The following is a 22,425-nucleotide window of genomic DNA, read 5'->3' as shown; positions in this document are numbered from 1 at the left end:
GACACTGATAGGGACACACGGACAGGGACACACGGACAGGGGCACACGGACAAGAACAGGGACAGGGACAGGGACACACAGACAGGGACACACGGACACACGGACAGGGACACACGGACACGAACAGGGACACAGACACACGGACAGGGACACACGGACACACGGACAGGGACACACGGACACGGACGGGACCCGCCTGCCCCGCACACGGACAGGGACACACGGACAGGGACGCACGGACACGCACAGGGACACACGGACACGCACAGAGACACGTACAGGGACACATGGACACACAGAGAAGGACACACGGACACGCACGGGGACACACGGACAGGGACACACAGACACGCACAGGGACACACGCACAGGGACACACGGACAGGAACACACGGACAGGGACACACGGACACACGGACACACACAGGGACACACGGACAGGGTCACACGGACAGGGACACACAGACACGCACAGGGACACACGCACAGGGACACACGGACAGGAACACACTGACAGGGACACACGGACAGGGACACACGGACACTGACAGGGACACACGGACAGGGACACACGGACACACGGACACACGGACAGGGGCACACGGACACGGACACACGGCCACACGGACAGGGACACACTGACAGGAACACACGGACAGGGACACACGGACACTGACAGGGACACACGGACAGGGACACACGGACACACAGAGACAGGGACGCACAGACACGCACAGGGACACACGGACGAGCACAGAGACATGCACAGGGACACATGGACACACGAAGAGGGACACACGGACAGGGACAGGGACACACGGACAGGGACACACGCACAGGGACAGGGACACGGACGGGGACACACGGACAGGGACACACGGACACACACAGGGACAGGGACACGGACGGGGACACACGCACAGGAACACACGGACAGGGACACACGGACACACACAGGGACACACGCACAGGGACACGGACACACGGACAGGGACACATGGACAGCCAGCCCGGCTGCGGGAGGAGAGGATGCGCCTGGCAAACAGCGCCCGCAGCTGAGCCCAGCCAGGACCAGCCCAGAGGAGGTGCGGAACCGATCTTAAAATAAATAAATAAATAAAGGCAGGAAAGGGAAAAGAAAAAAAAAAAAAAGGGCACATATAAAGCCCAGGGAAAAGATCACATGTTTTAATAATCCCCTTTGCAGCCAGACAGGACCAGAGAGGAGGAGAACTGGGAAGTGCCCGGTTCGGACGCAGAGATGCGCTAGACAGAGGTCGAAGGGAGCAGAGACAAAACTCGCAGATAACTAACCCGCCCTCGGGAGGGCAGGAGCCCCCTCCCCGAGCCCTGCCGCAGCAGGAGGAGGAAGGTTCTCCATCGCCTGCCCCTCTCCCCGCGCTGCTCGGGGCGCCGGGCACTCGGCTCCATCCCGGAGCGCAGCCCTGCCGGAGCCGGGCCGGCAGCACAGCCGGGGAGTGCCCGGGCACCGGCCCCAGCGCTGGCGCTGCGTTTGTTTTCCACTCCCCTGGCGCTCGCTGTGTGAAGCAAATCCCTTGGAGGTGGGGGAGAAGCGGCTTCCGTGACAGCGGAGGGAGGAGGGAAATAAAATAAAATAAAACAAACCAAAATAGAGAGAGAGAAGAGCCAAGAAAGCACTTGCTTCTCATCATCTCTCAGGGACCAAAGCCAACTCTTTTCTTCTTATGACCCCACGCTGCAGGGAGCAAAGGCAGCGAAGGTACCGGGGGGCACCTCCTAACAAAGCTCGGGCTGCCCGGACCCCCTCTCCAGCCCGGGCTGCCAGGGCGAACCGGGGCACGGCCGAGCCGCAGCTCCCCCGAAACAAGGAGCACAAATGAAAGTTTCGAAATAGCATCCGAAGGGAGAGCCAGGGAGCGGAGCGAGCCGGGCTGCCCGCCCCGCAGCAGCCCCGATGGTGCGTCCGGAGATGTGACCGTCCCCTGCCCGCTGCATGGACAGGGGTAAGGCACACAGACCCCCGGAGTTATTTATTTATTTATTGGGAGCAAGGTATGGCTGACACCCAGAAGGCATCTGAGCCCTGAAAAAAAAACTAAACCACCTCTGGACCCAAACGAGAAGGAGAATGAGACAGCAGCCTTGACCCCTACACCGAGAGGAAGGTGAGCAGAAAGAAAGAAAACACAGAAAAGCAATGCAAGCACGAAACCTGTAGATTATTGCAGGTCTTTTTTGCTTCACTGAGGACAAATATTTTACTGACAGCCATGCAGCACAAAGGCATCATGCTGATTGTGTTCTTGGAATATTTTATTTCTGGACATGGGGAAGCAGGTAAGCAAAACAAATCAATATTGCCATTCTGCAACAATTTATGCTAACTTTAGCAAGGGGGAAGGGGATAGAAATGAGGGCTGTTTGTGAAAAATAAATTGTGTCAACATCTTCATTTTAGATTGATTTTTACAAGAAATCTGTGTTAGTCAATATATATAAATGCTTTTTATTCCCTGGAATACCCAGCTTTATAGTTCAGACTCCTCCCAAAGACCTATCAGAGAATGTACAGGTTCATACACCCTTAAAAGAAAGGAGAGTGTCATTTTTGAAAAGAAAAGAAAAGTAAGAGAGAAAGAAAGAGGTAGATGGAGTGAGATATGCTGGATGTTTGTTTTGGGGATGAAACACTGCCTTCCTAGGCAGGACGAGAGTGAAATGACAACATCCTTGGAAAGCATCAGTGTAGTAATCTGAATTATTCTCTGTTAACTTAATATTGCATCATTAAAAATCAGAGACAGTGTTTAGGAAATCTTAACTGAATAGTTAATATGCGGAGGACAGGATTAAATTAGCATTAGAAAAAAATGGATTAAAACAGAAAGAGAAGCTGATTAGTTATGTACATACATGTGGGTGCACAAATAAACATATATAGGAATGATACAGCTGTAATGGTATTTTCTTGGGGTTCTAAAAATACCTGGATTATGATGAAGACAAATTCCTTAAAGGAAAGGAAGCAAAGCATTGGATTTTTGTCCTTTCTGTTGTGGTTTAATGCATCTTTAAGTTAAAAAATTATTAATTACAAGAATTAGGTCAGAAAAAATAAAAATAATTATTGATGAAAAAACAGTTAATCCTTGGTGACTTTTCCTTTGATACACTGAGTTGGAATCTCTCTTGCTGTACAGGAAAGCATTTCAATGGTTTAAATTTCACCTGTGTGCTCAGAGTGTTAGGACAGGAACAACACTCTTGGTGAAGTGATTTGAAACAAGGGCTTTGGCAGTGATTTGATAGCTGAAGGGCTCAGCTATCCTGCGAGTTCCAATGAAAGCAGAGCAGATCAAGTGGATTCAGCTCAGATTATTCCCTAGCTAGAACCCCTCTGATAACAGACAGCAGATCTCCATAACCTCAAGAGTTATTTTCTTAAAAACTGAAAACAGCTTGTAAATTTATCATCCTGTCATATTACCCAGCAACTCCTTTGGGGAAAAGGCTGTCACAAGGTGACAGGGAATGAGGGGAGGGGGTACATGTGCCTTAACTCTCTTAGGGTCTCATTCTGGGCACTCTCTGGTGCCAGGGCTAGGATGCAGGCTCTCTATAGGATACATACAGCAGCACAGAAAGGTTGCAGAGATCTCTTGGGAAGTTGCTGACACTTTGCAGAAGGCAGCCTGTTACAAACTAGCCTAAATCTGCTCTGCATCCAATTCACTCGGAGAAAATGAATCTTCAAGGAAGCACAGCTCCCAGCTGGCTGCATAGGAAGTGAATTGGCAGGGAGGGAGTGTGTTCTCTTGGGAGCTAAACTCACTCAAAATAATAGTGTAGGACATAGGGAATAGCAGCAAAATAATTGGATATTGAAGGTGATGCTGCTAAGGATTCAATTTAAATCCTTTAAATAAATATTTGGTGTTTGAATAAAAGGTTGCACAGTTAGCCTGTGAAAGCACAAGGGTTGCCTGCTAAGTTTTCTTTATTTAGTGATGAGACATGTACAGAGAAGTGTGTTTTTAGCATACTTCATTAGCCTACAGGGAGTACAAGGCACATAATATTTGTGGGGAGTCCAGTATTTGTCTTCTACCACCTCTGTGCAGACAAGACAGTCTGTGTTGTCACGACTGACTCCTTAGACCTTTAAACAAAATGGGGAAAAAAACACCCAAACAAAAAACCAAACAAACACCTTACTTATTAGGTTGGAGCAGCCACCTTGGGTTTATACTGCAAGATGTGACACTTGGGCAATCCTTCCCCTTGTCTTATGGGGGTGCAGGGCATTATTCCCCTCAAATCAACTCTGCAGTGATCTGAAGACTCCTGCATAAGGGACACTTAGTGGAGCTGACAGCAGCTTGGGCTCTTTCTTCAGCCCCAGACCTCCCCATGTGAGCAGTGCCCTGGGCCAGCTCTTCTCCAGTGGGAGCCCTGACAAGGAAGGTGGGAATGGTCAAAAATGGGCACTTCTACCATCAAGCTTAATATCAATTGCAGGACCTGGTTATCAGCAGGGCTTGGTTCCATCTGCTCTGAGGTTTTTCATCTCATCTGCCAGTGGAGCTGTGAGTGTTGGAGCCCACTGCTGCTCCAGGAAGGATGTGGACAGCCAGGCTGCAGCTGGGCACGATGGAAGAGAGCCCCAGCCTGGGATCTTCTTCTGTCCATGCCTCAGGTCAGGGAGGCAGCTGGGGCTCACAGCACACTCTGAATTTCACCTCTGAGGTATTTTGACAGCAGGCTCATTAGCTCCAGTTGTCACAACTATTTTAGTGCAGAATACACCAGGCTCCTCATAAGGGGAAGAAGTTCAGCCAAACTTACTGCATGTTGGGCCCCAGACAAACCAAAGTGTTGTACAGCTGTTGAAACCAGCGTTAAAGGGTAAAATTCTAGGTCAGACTAAGAAAAACTTGAGCAACTTAAGTCCCCAGGGTGGTTAGATTTAGAATAACATTTATGAGGTCTTGGTTTTTAAGAAAAATGTTGAACAGATATATAACAAGTGAAATCCAGGTTGGACATACATGCTGAAATTGCTTCATTAAACACACAGCAGAAGATGCCCAAAGGTTTTGCTCTTTCTGAGATATGTGGAATTTACTGTCCTGACTCATTGCAGGAGATTTGAACATACAAAATCATTAATCTACATATGAAAAAAAATCGAGTTCAAAACACTCAGAAAATATTAGGCATCTTTCCAGTCATATCAGCAGGCTTTGGATGAGTTGCCATATGACCTTTCTTCTGTTGAGTATCCAATGGAGGGTGAAAAAAAAAAAAAAGAAGACAAAAATAATTGAACCTGTTTTTAGTTAATATCTATGATGTTTTATGCATTACAAAATTGTGAAGGTCTCTGTTTGAAATGGTGTCCCAGGAATATCAGGAGTATGACCTCCCTTGAACTGTGTGATTCCCCAATCATCAGATAACACCATTGTTACAACACGTGCTGGGCATGTGCCATTGGCCTGCCACTTTGTGGCACAGCTCTGAGGGAGCAGAAAACAAACAAATAAATTAATCATACCATTTATGGAGCCAAGCCACCCTCCATGGAGTAAAAGCTAATCAAGCTCATAATAACATGCAGTGCCCATGCGTAATCAAACTGTTTAATTCTCTATGAATTATTCAGTGAGTCCTCCTGGCACTTGGGCTAAGTTGTGTGTTCGCCTGGCTGCTGTTCCTCTCCTGCAGCAGCCTCCCCTTGCTGCCCAGACTCAATACTTCGTGTTGTTTCCACAGAACCAGTGAGTGATGGAGAGGCTGCACTGTCCTTGTGGCCAAGCAATGTTCTGCCAATTGATTTCTCTAAATACAAAGCTTTTAATCGACTGCAGATTTTGTTTTCCAATCTCTCTCCTTCTCTCAAACTCCCTTCTGGTAATTTGCACTTTGTTCTTCTCCCATTTTCCTAATGACACAGCATTTCAGACAGGAACTGTTTATTGATGTTGCTGCATTAGCAGGCAGAGCAGATAAACCTTCTTGTGACTGCTGTTCAGGAGGAAAAACAACATCTTTCTTTCTTTCTTTTCAAGGCTCAGAAAACAAAACAGCTACATATTCAATACAAAACTAATAGCCCATTTATGGAAAATACAAAAAGCAGCCATTCCCTTTAGAAAATGTTTCCTTTTCTGCTTTCTCACATCCTTGCCTGCAAAGCTCCCCCTTATGCAACTTCCTTAATTTAGAACTCCAGCATCCCATTTTTTCTATGAAAGCTTTAGTGGCATAATCCATCACTAGAGATGGACTTTCTTTTAATTACATGGTATATTTATACATAATCATCCATAATCCAATAACATTTTGTAACATGGATCCATTCTTAATCAAAACTAAGTAACCTGACTCTTAGTCAGAACTAATCCTTGTTCAAAGCTCAGTTGTAAGACCAGTTCCACTAAAATTCTCTGAGGCAAAGATGACACCTTTGTGCAACACTGAGCAAAATCAGTTAATACTGAATCTACTTTACACACAGAAATTGCCTTCCTCATTTCCAGCAGTTTTTGCCAAGCAGTTTGGACATGCCACTTGCAAAGAGATTCTTGAGGTGTGCACTTGCAGCTCATTCCATCTTTGCTCACTGCTGGTGGTGCTGACAATCACCTGCTCAGCTGAAGGTGGGGAGCACAAAATGGAACCAACAGAGCCAAAATCCCCATCCTCATTTCTCTCCAGATGGGTCTGCAGCTCCTCATGTCTGTGCTGACACAGGGAGAGGTGGTGGGCTGGGGAGGGGCACTTCCATTCCTTGGATCTGAGGACTGTTGGGTGCCCCTGTAACCCAGGCACTGCTGCCCTCTGAGCTCTGCCAGCCTCCTGGGACTGACTGCACTGCAGTACTGAAAGATCATTGCCAGCCAACACACACCAAATTACCTTAAGGGTGGCTTCCACCTGTTCCTAAGGGCAGACAAGAGCAATTGTGGGTGATCTCCTTCCTTGCTGTCTGAAGTTTTAGACTACCTTACACTGTGTGCAAGCTGAAATGGCACAAACCATTGGTCAGTGGGATTCAGTGGACATGCAACAACTACTTTGCATCCTAACCCTGGAATGCAAAATGCAAGAGGGGTTTTCCAAAACAGTGTTCATATCTGACCTTTCTTTCCTGGCCTATGCAGAGATGTCACTGAGGAACTAAGGACAGAATCAGCTCAGGAGCAAAACTGTGCAAGCTGGACATATTTTTTCACTTTGAACTTTCCTTTTGGAAAGAGGAACGTCCATTTCATTCAACAACATTTACAACCTGAGTACTTTCCTTAGGCTGATTTGGAGACTCCTGTCTTTGACCTAACTCAATCTTTAAACTAATTTTACCTAAGGAAAGGGAGTAGGGATTTTAAAACTTGACCTAGAATGTTGAACTTATAGCTGACCTTTGAACTACTCCTAGATTACCCAGGGTTTATGGTCATCCTATGTTTCATTGGAAGGGTCATTTCCTGTAGGACCTAAATCCAGTCCTCTGACTTGTGACCTCTTGGATTAGATTTATGACCTTGCAAGGTCAGTCTTTAACTCCTTCTAGAGTGTTAAGTTGCAAAGAGAACATTGAATGTCATTAGAAATGTAGTTTTCTCCAGCACAGTAATAAGGTTTTGGAATTACCTTTAATTCCAGCTCACAAGACACTGATGATTTTCAAACAACATTAGGACTTTGTAGTTATCCCTACCTTTTCTTAATTTATAAATAAATATATACACTGAAGATACCAAAAATTTGTCAGTTTTTGCATACTTGGCAAATAGAATGTAATCACCTCCATGTCAAGTTATTGAAACAAAAGAGAGAATTGATTTTCAGCTTTGCTACAGATTGATAACTCCACCTGATTTTATTAGAAGCAGTAGATCAACACTCAGCTATAGAAATACAGGTTTTCTTTGTATGTTCATAATTTGTGTAATTAGTGTCCATAATTAGTGTGTAATCAGTTTCCATAACCTATTAGGTAGGAATCATCTATTTTCTCAATGTATCCACAGTGTCCAGTCCAGTTTGACTTTGCTCTCTGATTACCATGAAAAAAAGGCATTGAATAAATTCACTCCTTCAGTTTGAGCTTACTAGAGTGAAAGTAAACACCACAAATTTCTCTGGTTAACCATAAAATTCAATAGACTGGCACAATTGCATTTTCAATGGAAATCCAAGTTAAGCACCATAAGCATGAGTTTTTCTAAAGATCAGTTTCTGAATTAGGCACCAAACACAAGGATGAGATTCACTGAGACACTATCCCAAAACTCTGTGAAAAGATGAAGCAGCTCTCCTTCAAAGGTGTCCTCTTCAATGTCAGTCCCCAGATGAGGACTCCAAACATGTGCTGTCACCTGGGTTACACGGTGAGAAATCCTACTTGTTGTGTTTCTTTTCCCTGTCCTTCAGACCCCACGAGGCCACGAGCCTTGCGCTGCAGTGGCCGTGCCTGCAACCCTCCCGTGGGAAACCTGGCCACAGGAAGGACGCCAGTGACCACCACCACGTGTGGCCAGAACAGCACCGAGCTCTACTGCTTCTACCCAGAGCAGAACCTCCTCCACCACTCCTCCCCTGGCTGTGGGCAGCCCCGCTGCGCCAAGTGCAACACCAACCAGCCCGATAACTCCCACCTCCCTGCTGACATGACAGATGATTTCTTTGCAAACCCCATCTCCTGGTGGCAGTCTGCCCAAGGGGTTCACAGAGAGGAAATCCGACTGGACTTTGAAACAGAGTTCTACCTGACCCACGTCATTGCTGTGTTCAAGTCACCTCGCCCGGCTGCCATGGTGCTGGAAAGATCCCAGGATTATGGGCAGACCTGGAGGCCCTACAAGTATTTCTCTGTCAACTGTACAGCTACTTTTGGGCTCCAGGATGATCTCATTGAGGAAGGCTCCATGTGCACCTCCAGGTATTCAGATGCAGTGCCCTGCACCAGAGGAGAGGTAAGCAATAACTGAGGTTTGGACTAAGTTTAATGTCAAACAGCTCAAGACTGCCAGAAAACCAGAGAGTGGATCTCAAAGAGATACTGTGCATATAAATTGAGAAAGGTATCCCATCCCTAAAGGGTTTGTGATAAGCAAATAAAGGGGAAGAAGAAGACAAATTATACATTAGTAGTAGAAATTCTTCAGCAAATTTCCTTTATGAGAGCTCACAGAATAATATGAACATTGCCTAATTTTACACTGCAGATGCCCAAAACTGAACCAGAATTCTAGCAAAGTAGATGTAGGGAAACAAATATCTGTAGAGTCTGATTTATCCAAACCATTTTCACTTTAGGATGACATGAACTGCATGATCATTCTTTTTCTTCTCCATATAAAAAGTCTTAGATAATTGGCTGGCTTTTAAATACATAATCCCTCCAAGTCCAGCGTTTTCTTACTTTCACTTTTCTTGCTGATGGTGACTATGGCTGATTGTATCAAGCCATAGGCTTCAAGTCACGAAGCAAGATTATATAAATTATCCCTGTAATTACAACAGAGGCTTGAATCTTTTCATCCTTCTCTCTTCTTCAGAGAAGTCACAATCCTTTTGGTTTCAATGTCTGGAAGTGGTCAGAAGATACAGAGAAACACTTATCTGCAAATTAGGCTTAGGTGTAGGTGAATGGTGCAGATAGGCTTCAGAAAACCCAGTGTTTCAGAAGTGCACTTCAAAATGCACATGAGAAGAAACAAAGGTACTATACCTGAGGCAGGGCACAGCAGTAGGGAGAGACTGAATTCATCTGTGTGTAACAGGCTAAGAAACATCTCTGCATGTTAGAAACCTGGAACAGATCATCTGACTACTCCACTCTTATTTCTGGAGTAGTCATTCTGCTGGTCAGTTATCATGATTCATTTCATGTCCAAGCCAAATACTTCCAAATGTCTCCTGTGGGGAGGTTACAATTTGCCACGTCAAGAATCTCGGCAAGTAATAGATTTTTCCATTCTTGTGTGCCTTCCAATCAAAAATCTGGAAGTACTTTGCAAGACCCAGTTAATGATCTTCAGCACACATCCAAGGGTTCTGCTGCCATTTCACAGATGAGAAAAGAGCAGCACAGAGAGGTGAAGTGCTTTGTGGTAAGAGAGGACAATTCCAGTTGAGTGAGGGACATAATACAGGATCTGAGGGAAATGCCTTGCCTTAAATACAAAATTACCCTTCCCTCTCTAGTACAGTATCCCCTGCACTGTGTTGGCTTTTGTACTTTACTTAACCTTGGGGAATATCATTAAGACCATGTGCTGCTGCTACAACTAATCTGAGAAGTGGATGGCAGAAATTCAAATAATAAAACATTCATCCAACACAAGCCTTTGTGATTACAAGTGTCAAAGTGATTCTGTCATTTTGGGCAGTCATTTCAATACTGAAACGAGTATGTATGTGCTTAATCAATCTGTGGCCTGGTAGTAGATGTCAGAAAACAACAGTAATAAAAAGATCAGTCCTATAGTTACAGGTTACCCTTGCAGTACCCAAATACTTTCATGAATATGAATTGTATGGGTGCAGAGGTCACTTCCTCCATGGGACAAGTGCTGAAGCTTTTAAAGCAGCACTCAGGAATCTGTGTGGCAGCTGAACAGAGGACAAGATAAATACTGATCCACAGCACGTTAACCCAAAAGGATTGTCAGGCTCTGGACAGACTTTACAGAGGCCTCTTAATCAATCCATGAAATGTCCCTATGGCAAGGGTGCAGAAGCTTTTCAGGCCAGCAGTATGACATAGCAGATTCTTTTGTGAATTGAAATAAAGGAAGGCAGAGTGCAGCTATTTAAAGTGACACCTGATCAGATTTGCCTGAGTGACACTGCCACTGTCACTACAGGTCTCAAGGGAGCTTTGCCCACTCACCTCAGAGCTGCAATTTTACACCTTGTTTTGAAGATGTCACAAATGGCACCAGGGCATCCCTTCAAGCACTGACTCAAGTGACTTTGAAGGCAGCTGACTGAATCCCCACCAGTATTTTCTTCAGTGTTCTCTGCTTCTTTTTCACCTCCACTCTGACCTAGCCAGTTACTGATTCTGGCTGAGCCTTGCATTGCTGACGGGCTCACATCACAAGCTGACAGCACGTCTGAAATGATCAAAACTGTTCCAACTTAAGTGCTAATTAATGCTCTGACACAAATGCCAGTTTTCTTTACTGAGGGGTTTGAAGTCATTTTCACCACATGAGGCTCAGGTTATTCTTGGGTCCTATTCATTCTGAGAACAAACACAAATTCCTTTTTTTAACAGGGCACAAAAGGAATTTAAAAAAAATAAATAAAGAGGTGCCTAGTGAGAACACTTAGGTTTAAAACCCATGCTGGGACACATCATGAAACAAGATTTGAGGTCAACTGGCTTCCAGAACTGAGAATGTAGGTATGAAAGGAAAAGGTGGTAGAGCTGCAGTGACCTACACATATCTGTAAACTGAGATGCATCTCAGTCAGCACATTCTGATCACTGAAAGAGTTTCTTCCTAAAAGCAAGGTAAAAAAATTGTCCAAAGAGAAAATTTTAGGAGACTAGAATGGAGTAAAAGACATTTGGATGAGTGACATAACAATGTCACAGCAGAACATAATGTTAAGGCATATCCCTTGCCCCTGATTTTTCACCTCTGACAGGGTCACATGTCTCTGTTCCATCTCAGATAAGATACATCTGAGACAGAAGGCATTGGGAAACACCTCATACAGAAATGCAGGAAGAGAACTCTCTAATACATCTTTTCCTTTTTCTTTTACCCAAGGAATCCCTTACTCCCATTCAGATCCAGAGTACTTCAGCAGATAGAATCTATCTGAAATCCTAGGATCCTCCTCATTAGTTCAGGAACTAAAACCAACAGCACATTTTCAAGGTCTGTTCATCATCTGTAAGTGCATCTACAGGGAATGCTGGCATGGAGTTTTATGAATCAGCTGAGGCCTTTTTTACCCACTTGTCCATCCATCTGTTCTAGAGGTTAAAAACACTGTACTATATAGTCATGGAGCCTAAAATGAGCCTTCAGGTCAGCTCACATAAACTGTTTGTCTGGCCCAAACAAAAGGAGAAATTACCACAGCATTGCATCAGACATCAATGTGAGTTGCAGTTCAAACATCATGTGGGGAAAAAGGGAGTGAAATGTTTGAACCTGCATCCTGACAGCACGTGCACTCAAGGATCTGGGAGATTAAGAGCACATTTTTAATAAACTGGAATATCAGGAAATGAAAACAAATGTTCTCCTCCACTGAATATGATGTTTGCATGAAAGGAAGACATTAGCATGCAGAGTGGGGTGGAACACTGACCTGCTCATAGCCACCAGGCCCAGAAGGAGACCCTTCCCCTACTGGGTCTAGCGAGTGGAAGGGAGTTCTGAATCAAAGGCTGGTTCATTTATGTGAGTGTCTGTGTGACAGATGACACCAATGAAGTGTGATATAATAAACCCATTACTGGAATTCACTGGGGGCTGGAAGAATTGTGTATGCCTGAATTAAGGATCTGGTTTCTATGGCAACATGTTAAGTGTGCCTTGCACAGAGGACCTGTTCATTCTCCGTTTTGTATCCTGTGGTGACCTCTTTAGGGACAGAAGTCCCCAGCAGTGCCTTTTGTCAAAGATGAGTGGACCCTCTTTGTACCTAAAAGACATTTAATCACTCTTCTAGACACACTCCACTCAGTGCATGCCAGACCAAGACAGGCTGTGATGGGTGCAGCTCTGTCTGCCCAAAAGCCACCAGACAGAAGCCACAGGTAGCTGTGGAAGGTCTTTTCTTCTGCACTGGCACTGAAGCCTCTGTTACCTTTCTCCATCCAGGGGGACTTCCTGAGCAATAGCTGTGGCAGAGGGGACCACAGGCACCCAAACACCAAACCAGGACAAGGCTCTGTGTGGGATGTATGGGATCCTGTTCCAGGACCTACATTTTCCATTGTCTTTTCTCAAGCTTCTCTTTTACCGTATTCATACCAAACCTTTTGATAAACAAAGAAGTATTCCCTGTGCACACACATACACCCCTCATTAAATGGCAGCATCAATAATTCAAGAGGTCACCACTGAGGCTTCTGTGACTTCTTAGAGTTCTGATCTCGTATGGCAGTGGGGTCACTGGAAAGAAGCCTGCTCAGCACATCACAAGGCTGAATTCCCAATAGCTAAGATTCAAAGACAGGGTCTTGCACTTCAGTGAATTATCCAAGAGTCATCAGGACTGGCCTCTGAAAGTTGCATGATGCTCAGGTTATTCCAACTTCCAGCTGGGTTATTCCAGCTTCCATCTGGAAAGGATTCCAGGAGGGATTAGTCACTAGTGTAGGTAAGAGCCTGATTGTTATGACCAGGGCTGTCTGTCCAGCACTTGGTTTACCCTGAGCTGCAGGGCAGGTAGAAGGCAGAGGAAAGTTGGGATGAAGCAGTTAACACCAGCAGTGCAAACAGGCTGATAGCACTGCCAGGCCCTGCTTCCCTGGAGGAAGAATTAAGGGGCTCAAGGATTTGTCTCTGAAGGGAATTTGAACTGACTGAGGCTAGTGCAGCAATCCCATCCCTGGCAAGTGAACTTGAGGAGGGCACCAAGTGTCCTACTCTGACCTGGTTTGTAATGAACCATTTCAGAAACATTTGGAATATTATAAATCAGCCAGAAAGAAAGTAGTAGGGGTTTTTAGCATTGCTTCTGCATTTTCTGAACATAAAAGGCAACAGACATCAAATTATTTTTTCTTCTCACCCTTTTTTGTAAAACCTTAGTGGAGTTGCAGCCGTTGTTTTTTGTTTTTCCAGGTTTTGAGTGTGAAAAAAATTTGTTGCCTTAAATGCTATGAAACTTAGTAATTTATTGTTGTAATTTTCAAACTCCAGGCAAAAGAACACTTAAATGTTTGCTCTACAGTTGTCCACACATCACTGTCGTGGTGAGGTTATACATTTAGCTAAGTCTGCTCATGTGTAAGATTTCAGCCAAGACCTAGAGAAATAAATGGCTCCACTTACAAGAGAAGGATGCTCTCCCACGAGAACACAGCTTGGCTGACACGGGTTGACACTGATGGTGATGGGTTGTTTTAACTTTCCCTGGCAATCCAGCAGTGAAATGAGTCTCCCTGTTCTCAGTCCAGTTCCCAGTCAGGCTGCAGCATCACAGAGCTCCTTGTGCCACCCTTTGCCATTTCCAAGCAAGCACCATCCCCTGTCATGAAAAAGGGCACTGCACTTTGTGGGAGCATGGAAATGTCCTCACATCCCCACACATGGTGCTCCTGTATAGAAAATGGAAGGAGTTTTGCCAATTCCCTGTATGCAGACTGAAAGCTGAAAGGTTTTCTCTCAAATAATCTAGATTTTGTGTTCCAGCTACATTACCTGTCTCGTAGAGGGTTCTGCTTCTCCCTGCAGCCCTTGCCTTTCTACATGGATGTATATCTGCATATAACCTGAACCTACAGAATACAATCTGTTTGAAAAAGTCTTCATGGCTCTTACATTTGCCTGACTTCAATTATGCCATAATCATATTGGCAGCCATGCCTAAATATTAATACTAAAATGCCACACAACCTGGATTACTGGAATAACCTCAAAGCAAATGCAGATGAAGGCACATCAATACTTTCTCATTTGGAGAATACAAAATGAATTTAGGATGCCACTGTCTTGGTGGTAGCTGAGTTTGCCCGGATCAAAGAAATTTTAAAAATCGAAAGCACAATTATTTCTTTAACAAGTTACCATATTCCATGCTGGTTTCTAAGGTTTGCTCTCTGGAAGGACAGAAAAGCAGCAGATCTTGACTAAAACAACACCATTCAATGACTTGTCAAATAAACTGTATAATGGCTGGGAGAAGAGTTAGATTTTCTCTGTGCTCTGAACAGTAAATCAGAAAAAAGATTACTTCTTAGTTAAGACTACTGTACCACAAGATAGAATTCCATCAAATAAAACAGAGGATATATGCCACTGGGTAGGAAAAATTCTGAGACAGTTGTTTACTGTTCCTTTAAGAACAAAATCAACTTACATGAAAATCTCTTAATGAAGAGGATTTAGAAGTGATGAGAGTTTTTATTGCAGCTTCCTTCTGATAGACCCAGTATAAGCACACAGACATTTCTGACCTCATTAACCTGATTGTGTGCAACATGATGAACACAGCTCAAGAATGATTTGTAATATCAAATTCTTGCTCTGCATAGGGATCTTCTTTTGTAGAAGGCCATGCATTGGCACTGCCCTCCTTTTGTGATTCATATTCCTTGAATTTAGACTATGAGTTTTGCAAGGGGGAACCTTTGTTGTGCCCACATCTCTTCTGACTAATACTGGCTGGAAGATCAGGTTAAGAAAACAGAATTAGATGCATCAGGAATGGAGAAGCAAAACCTATGGCAAGAAATCAAAAATCTGAGACACTGTCTCTGAAATGAAGATGATCTCTTGATTGGTGATAAAACAATGTGAGGCTGTGCCAATTTGTGTACAGCAAAACCAGCCACCTAACAGCAGCTGCCTTTCAGCTTTGCATGCTTACAGCATTTTCCAGACTTCCTTGCTCTTAGGAAGGTCAGGAGAGGACAGGGACCATCTTTTTGAGGCGCAGCTGATTGACTTTTGAGAATGAGAATGACAAATATGTGCTCAATAGCAGATATTCAGATAAGCATGAATGTCCCACTCAGCATTCAGCTCCAGGGCCAGCCCCTGGTCATGAGAGAAACTCCTGACCTAGGATGTATTTCCACAAAGGGTTAAATTAAAGGGTTAAATTATCAACTTCCACCCAGTTCAATGGGAAAATTTCTAGGGTGTCCCTAAGTAGACTCAATCACCATCAGATTTTCCTCTGCAGCTGTGCCTATGCTACTTCAATGACAGCTGCACACTGATGTTAGGGCAACAGCTGGGAGATTTCAGAGCAAAAACAGCAAAAACAGAACAGAGATTGCTACCAGGTAGAGATTTCATGAGATGAGAAACAGGCTTACAGTAAAAATCATGAGAAGCTCTTTTCAAAACTTGCATCTTAATTAAAAGAAAACACTTCATTATACTCTCTTCATATCTTTTATATGAATGTAATGGAAAAGTGAAAATTCACACAGTATCTCTGAGAAATGAAAAAATAATAATATTTCTGGCTTTCTGCAAAAGGCAGAAATCAAATGTCTACCTGTATAGAAGGAATTTGCTTCAGAAGGGAATTATATAGGAGGAGTTATTATATAGAAGGAATTGGCTTTAGAATTATCAATCTTGTGAACTGAAATAAAAGGAACAAATAGCACAACGAAGAGGTGGAATGTCTCTTCCTGCAGCTCATGACTCTAGGAGTTCACTAATACTTAGATCCATTTATAATTTAATCTTTAATACATTCATGCCTCAACGGTTGAGATGGCCAAACTTTTGTCTTTTGCCTGCAATTATTAACATTGCATGTATGGATATCCATCTCCAGGATTCTCAGGGAATTTTCCAGATACAAGATTATTAATATTCCTCCCATTGCACAAAGTACTTGAATACCAATATCCCATTTTTATGGAAAGAAAACAGCACATAGAACTGAGTTCCTACTGAAATTAATCCAGAACAGCATGAGGCCCTAGTCACTTGCTGAGCATTATAGTGAACAATTTTGTGCTGGGGCTATGACCAAATACTTACATTCCCCACTCTGTATTTTTATCAAAGTGATACCTTCTCCTTTTTTAAAGAAATAAAATTCTTTCCTAAATCATATAAAATTGTCAAACCATATATACAGCCACCACCAATCTGTCTCTTAATTTAGGATCCATTTTTCCTTAGGGAACTATAAACCCAAACATTCGTTTAAAACATAGTCATGCATTTATAACACAGAAAAAGGTTTAGGGAGGTGGTTTTGTTGGGTTATTTATTTATAGCTAAATTATGCTTTTACAGAAAAATAATTCCTGGCATGTAAGGTGAGATACCAGTTCTTTTTAAAGATTTATCCCAATCTAGAATTATTTGAATCAATACATACAGTGGACTAATAAGGAGAAATTACGGGTACTAACCTCTTTTTCCTGACAGTTTGGCAATTTAACAATTCTCTATTTTTATGCATATGTGAAATAAAACTACTAAACCGATTTAATGATGAAATAAAACTGTTACCTCTGTGCAAAATGTAGGTCACCTATAACTACTTCTATTGGCACAATATATCTGCTGACCAAAATGTCTTTGACTTTTACAAAATTAAGGAAGATTAATTCCTTATTGGTGGTTGAATCCTAGAAGAACATTTAAGTTCAGCTCCCAGAAGGCCTCAGTAGTGTTACCCAAATCAGATCTTTAACACTTAACAAGACTTGCCTTGGGAGAAATAAGGACAAGCAAATCCAGTCTCACCAGTGAGCTTATTCCAGACAGAAATGTGTCATGAATTAATCATACAAACAAACCCTTGTACCTCAGCTGGAATGGAATACTGTTTTTTTCTTAAAAGGATGCCACAACCCCTATGGGACTTCCAAGCTATTAATGTCTCTACTCACAAATGATGTTCAGTGTTCTAATGGGATATGGAAAATGCCAAAGCAACTCCTCTCAAGAGAGGCAAGGCCAGAAATGAAAATATTTGCAAAACAATAAAGCCACAGGAAACCAAACCTTTTTCTAATCTGTCAAGCAAAGACACAAGAAACAAAACAGCTTGGTGGGAGCAAGTGGCCCTTTGCTGAGAGAAGAGCCCCTGACAGCTGCTCTTTGCCCGAAGACCTCAGTGCTCTCAGAATGCCAATTATGACATGGGGAGGATGGATAATTGACTGGAGACCCCAAAATATGAATCCATCTGTTTAAACTTGTCATACCATGTAGGAAATAGGTTTCTAGTAATGCACAGGATTTTCTTCACTCTTACCATAGTGAGACTATTGCTATCAAGAAGATGTATAGTGCCAGAGAAAAAAAAGAAACATTTTGGCCATTATCTGCTGATTTTTTTTCAGATAGGACCAGTAAAAACTCTTGTTCTTCACCCCATTCAGCCCTCCTCTCTGTCTCCTGTGAGGAGTCCCATAGCTGCTCACAGCTGGGATCTCCGGCACAGACAAGGGCCTCTTGCCCAGCCTTGTATAATGTACAAAGCAAAGCGACACAGAGTCCCCAGGCACTGCAAAGGAGAGTCACTTTATTGTAAAAAAAGGCCTTTTTAAGCAGTTAGCCAGTTTTCATTTTCATTAAGGCCCAACAAGCCCAAGTGAACCAACCCCCAGGCACCACAGTGTGGGCATGCAGCAGCCACACAGCACATCTCACATCTCTCAGGGCTCTCTACCCCTGTTCCAGCTGAGTCACCCTCCCATAGCTCCCTTCTACTTAGCCTAAGTAACAGGCCTGAGCCATGATTTTACAAGGGTAACAAAGCCCTTGTTTTATAAGGCTTCACCTCTATGCAGCAGTATAAGAGGGTCACTGGCAGGACCAGAGCAGATCTTGCAGAAACCAGAGTTATATCAGTCACCTTTCAGATGTCTGTTTGATGGAGTGAAGTGCCTCTAGCATTTATGTTCTCAAGCCATTCATGATGGGTATCCTCTGAAGATCCATCAGAAAGGAGATATTTTAGCTAAGCATGTATATTGGAGAAACCATAGACAAGAATGCTAAGTGTGAGAACAGAGCATATAAAAGCTAGTGACTAAACAGAGTGCTTTACCCTCAACTCCTCTGGTTTATGACAATTTAAACAGTTTCACAGGGGCTTTTAACCATTCTTTGAGATCTCTGAGCTTAGCAGCTCTGCAGAACTATTCCACCAGTTCCTGCCTTGGTCTCAGTTCAGCTGACCACAGGAGAAGGAGATGTGTGTGTCTGTACACAACCAGGTGCTCAGGACTCTGAGAAGCTATTCCACCTCTGTGTGGTTCACAGGGGACTGGGAAAGACAGAGGGTTCATATAATGGTTTCCACTAAAAGATCAGACCATCCTGGATTAGGGGAACTGGACAGATATGCAGATTTGGTCTTTGTCCTTTGTGAATCCATCAGTAAGGGGAATGCTGGGCACCTGGACAAAACAGAATGAGCCATTTGCTTATGGTTCCATTGACCAGGGGAATGTAGACATAGGGGTGGAAACGCTTGGGCTATTTTGTCATGGCTTCATTGGTCAGGGGAATGTGGGCACCTGCATTGCACAGCCTGGGCAATCTGCCCACAGCTCTATCAGACAAGGAGCTATGGGCATCTCTGATCTCCCCAGGCAAGGCTGTTTGCAGCTTTGTAAGTAGCTGACAATATAAGAGAAGAGAATGAAATTAAAAAAAACAGAACAGAATTAACCAAATAGAAAACACTGTGGACAGGTGGGAGAGATACCACTACCTTTGCTGGGTTCTGTGCAAAGCCTGCAGCTGACTGTTAATTAAGGATATTTGTCTCCCCATGTGCCACCAACATGCAACTGAACTGAGGTTTGTACCTCAAGCTCTTTTGTGACTTCCGCATGCAAAAAGGAGCAAAATAATTTTACATGCTACAAGCATTGAAACTGATCAGTTCACTTGGAAGGATGAAAAATAGAAACTGAGAAAGAGGGAATCCCTATGGAAACAGAGATTTCACTCTGCTAATACTAACAGAGTGAGTCAGACAGACACTGTGACCACTTATAAAGCAGGGCCAAAGAATCCCAAGGACAAATCCCTCTGTCTTGGTGGAAAATCTCGAGCAGAGGAGAAAACAACTGTCAAATTGGAGCTAGCACATCTAAGCCTGGAAACAGTGCTAACAGTTCTCTGTTTCACTGGCAAGAACTGTGGTGCAGCTCTCCATTACCAACCTCTTCCAAAAGCCACAGAAACAAGCCCACCCCAAGAGATAAAGAAGGGTAGAGTGCTGATGAGCTAAAATACAACAGTCACTGTTAAACACCAAATTAGAACTGTGATGCTCAAAACCCAACTGTTGCTGCTCTGGAGAACTATCAAACAGCAAAAATGCTGTGACAAAAGAGCAATAACCTACAGATAGCCAGCAGGCACCAAGAACTTCAGGATCTGTGAACTCACTGAGTAATAAACCACCAGGCTTTGTGTGCAGACAGGGCTCTCTCAGTGCTCACTCACTCACTCTAAGCTAAGCTGTGTTTCCAGCATAATTCAAGTGACCCAGGAGAAAGTCTGATCACAATTTTCACTTCTTTCACAGATGCCCTTAGTGCCTTTGTTTACCTGATTCTAGAATTCATGCTAAAGTTATGCTTCCAGAAATTAGGATGGCATCAACACTGCATTTATGCCAATAAACCTTGGATTTCTCTGAGTGACACTATTGTCACTTAGCTCACAAACACAAGCAAGTAGACTTATCTTGTCCCTTGACATATTGGCTGAACTGCAAGAGTGGCAGGGCTGGGTAACCCCAGGGAGTGATGTTTAAATGAAGGCATTTCCCATCTGAGATGGGATGAAAGCAGGGACTCGGTCCCTTGCTGTAGCTTGGCCAGCTGGTGTTAACTCAGCTGTGATGCTCTGGGATCAGCCAAGCCCCACAACTGCTTATGCAGAGTCTTATTGCTTTTTCCTGGAGATTGTCTTGGGATATTTGCTGTGCATGCAGGGTGCTGTTATCTGTTCTAGGATGTGAACCTTCTCTCTTTCAGGTGATTTATCGTGCCTTAAGCCCGGCTAACAAGATCGAAGACCCTTACAGTCCTGAGGCTCAGGATCTCCTGAAGCTCACCAACCTCCGCCTGCTTTTGTTAAAAAGGCAGGAATGTCCATGCCATGGCTCAGCATTGGTGGAAAAACCCCAAAGATTTGCCCACTATGCTATTTATGACCTGATCGTCCGGGGAAGCTGCTTTTGCAATGGGCATGCAGAGGAATGTGAGCTTGCCAACAGGACAGGAGTCATGGAGAACATGGTGAGTCCCAGGCATTTATCAGCTTTATAGACTTGATACTTCCTTCTGCTGCCTCAGCCTAAATGCCTATTTTATGTGTGATCCTGTCCCAGCCTCCCATAGCCTATCCAAAAAAAGGGCAGCACAGTCAGTCCACATTAGTGAAGCCTACACCACTCTGGGAAAATACCTCCTATACTCCTTTCTACAGTTTCATCTATAATAACTGCTAAAAACGCTGGAACTCTAAAATAAATTGCTAAAAACTCTGGAACTCAAGATACCTATAAATTGAAAGGAGTCTTTGTAATAGTAACAGAGATGCAACCCCAAATGTAATGAGTAAAATCTCCTATTTATATGCCTGCACAGAACTGAACTAATATCTTTGATGCAAAGTCTGCCCTGAGCAGAATTTCAGCATCAGATCTCAGATTTTCTGAGTTTGTGAGACATGAGCAGTTCTGGCATATTTAGGGTTTCAGCCATCACTTTTAGGTTTTCAGCCTTCTGTGTTCTTGCTACTTTCACAACACAGACAGCAATGTTCAGGATGTGAAAATATTTTCCACTCTCCCACTCTTTTATCCATACATCTTAAAGTAAGATAGAATTTATTTTCTAAAAAAAGCAAAACCTTGTAGTAAAATTATTCGTGGAGTACTTGGAGTGTCCCTTCCCTGCTCAGTTTTTATCTGCATTTGGCTCTGGATGTGCACAAGAGGAATTGTGTTTGAATTGAAACACAACTAATTGAAGACATTGAAATTCAGAGGAAATGACTGATGACACCTTTTTGATTTAGCTGCAAGGATTGTGTAGAGAACTGTAATAACAGCCATGGGGAGATTTAATCTAATCAAATATCCAGGTACGTTTAGACAAAAACATCAAAGATGGAATTCAAGCCACTTTAAACTAGTGAACATCTCCCTAGGATCCTCTGTATTGGGTTTTGAAAACCCAAATAACCTTTAAAATTCCAGTCCTCAGTGCATTCTGACATAAAAGACTCAAGGAAAACATCCTAAGCTAATTTCTGTCCTTTATATACATGGTACACTTGACATTTTGGTTTATGATATTTTGGAATGTGTATTCATTGTCTTCCTCTCAACTTTCCTACATTTAAAGGTAGATATTGTTAGATAATTAGGACTGTATGACTTTCAAATAATTTCTGAATCTGTTCCATCTGTGGTATGAATCCAGGATTCAGCTACACTATGTGATATTATCAGATTCAACTCACTTAAATCATAACTGTGTGAGAAAAGCTGTTTAAAGAGTGGATCGTCCTTACTGCAAGCTGTTAAATAGACACACGGTGAAATCAAATAGATGAACAACACACTAAGCGAATGCAGCTGGTAGAAAAATAAATATTCTGCCCATCAGAAAAGGAAAACACAATATTGTGTATGTTACTGGCATAACCACTGTAAACTATGACTGGATATTTTTCCCACTGGTCACGAGGGAATAGAATCTTTTTGTGCCATCAATGACTT

The 22,425-nt window shown here is 43.3% G+C and overlaps 1 protein-coding gene across 1 annotated transcript in view; it reads left to right on the top strand.

Moving 5' to 3' along the window:
- Nucleotides 1-1,205: 1,205 nt before the first annotated feature.
- The window catches only part of LOC117002593 (netrin-4-like), a 45,303-nt gene continuing 24,083 nt past the window's right edge, over nt 1,206-22,425 (top strand). Inside the window, exons 1-3 of the mRNA XM_033071879.1 lie at nt 1,206-2,319; nt 8,422-8,963; nt 20,672-20,935. Coding sequence (XP_032927770.1) covers nt 2,253-2,319; nt 8,422-8,963; nt 20,672-20,935 — 873 coding nt within the window. The 5' untranslated portion in view covers nt 1,206-2,252. The remainder of the gene's footprint in view (nt 2,320-8,421; nt 8,964-20,671; nt 20,936-22,425) is intronic.

This window comes from Catharus ustulatus, chromosome 13 (genome assembly GCF_009819885.2).
Source record: "Catharus ustulatus isolate bCatUst1 chromosome 13, bCatUst1.pri.v2, whole genome shotgun sequence".
NCBI lineage: Eukaryota > Metazoa > Chordata > Aves > Passeriformes > Turdidae > Catharus > Catharus ustulatus.
This window is presented reverse-complemented; position numbering and strand designations above follow the sequence as displayed.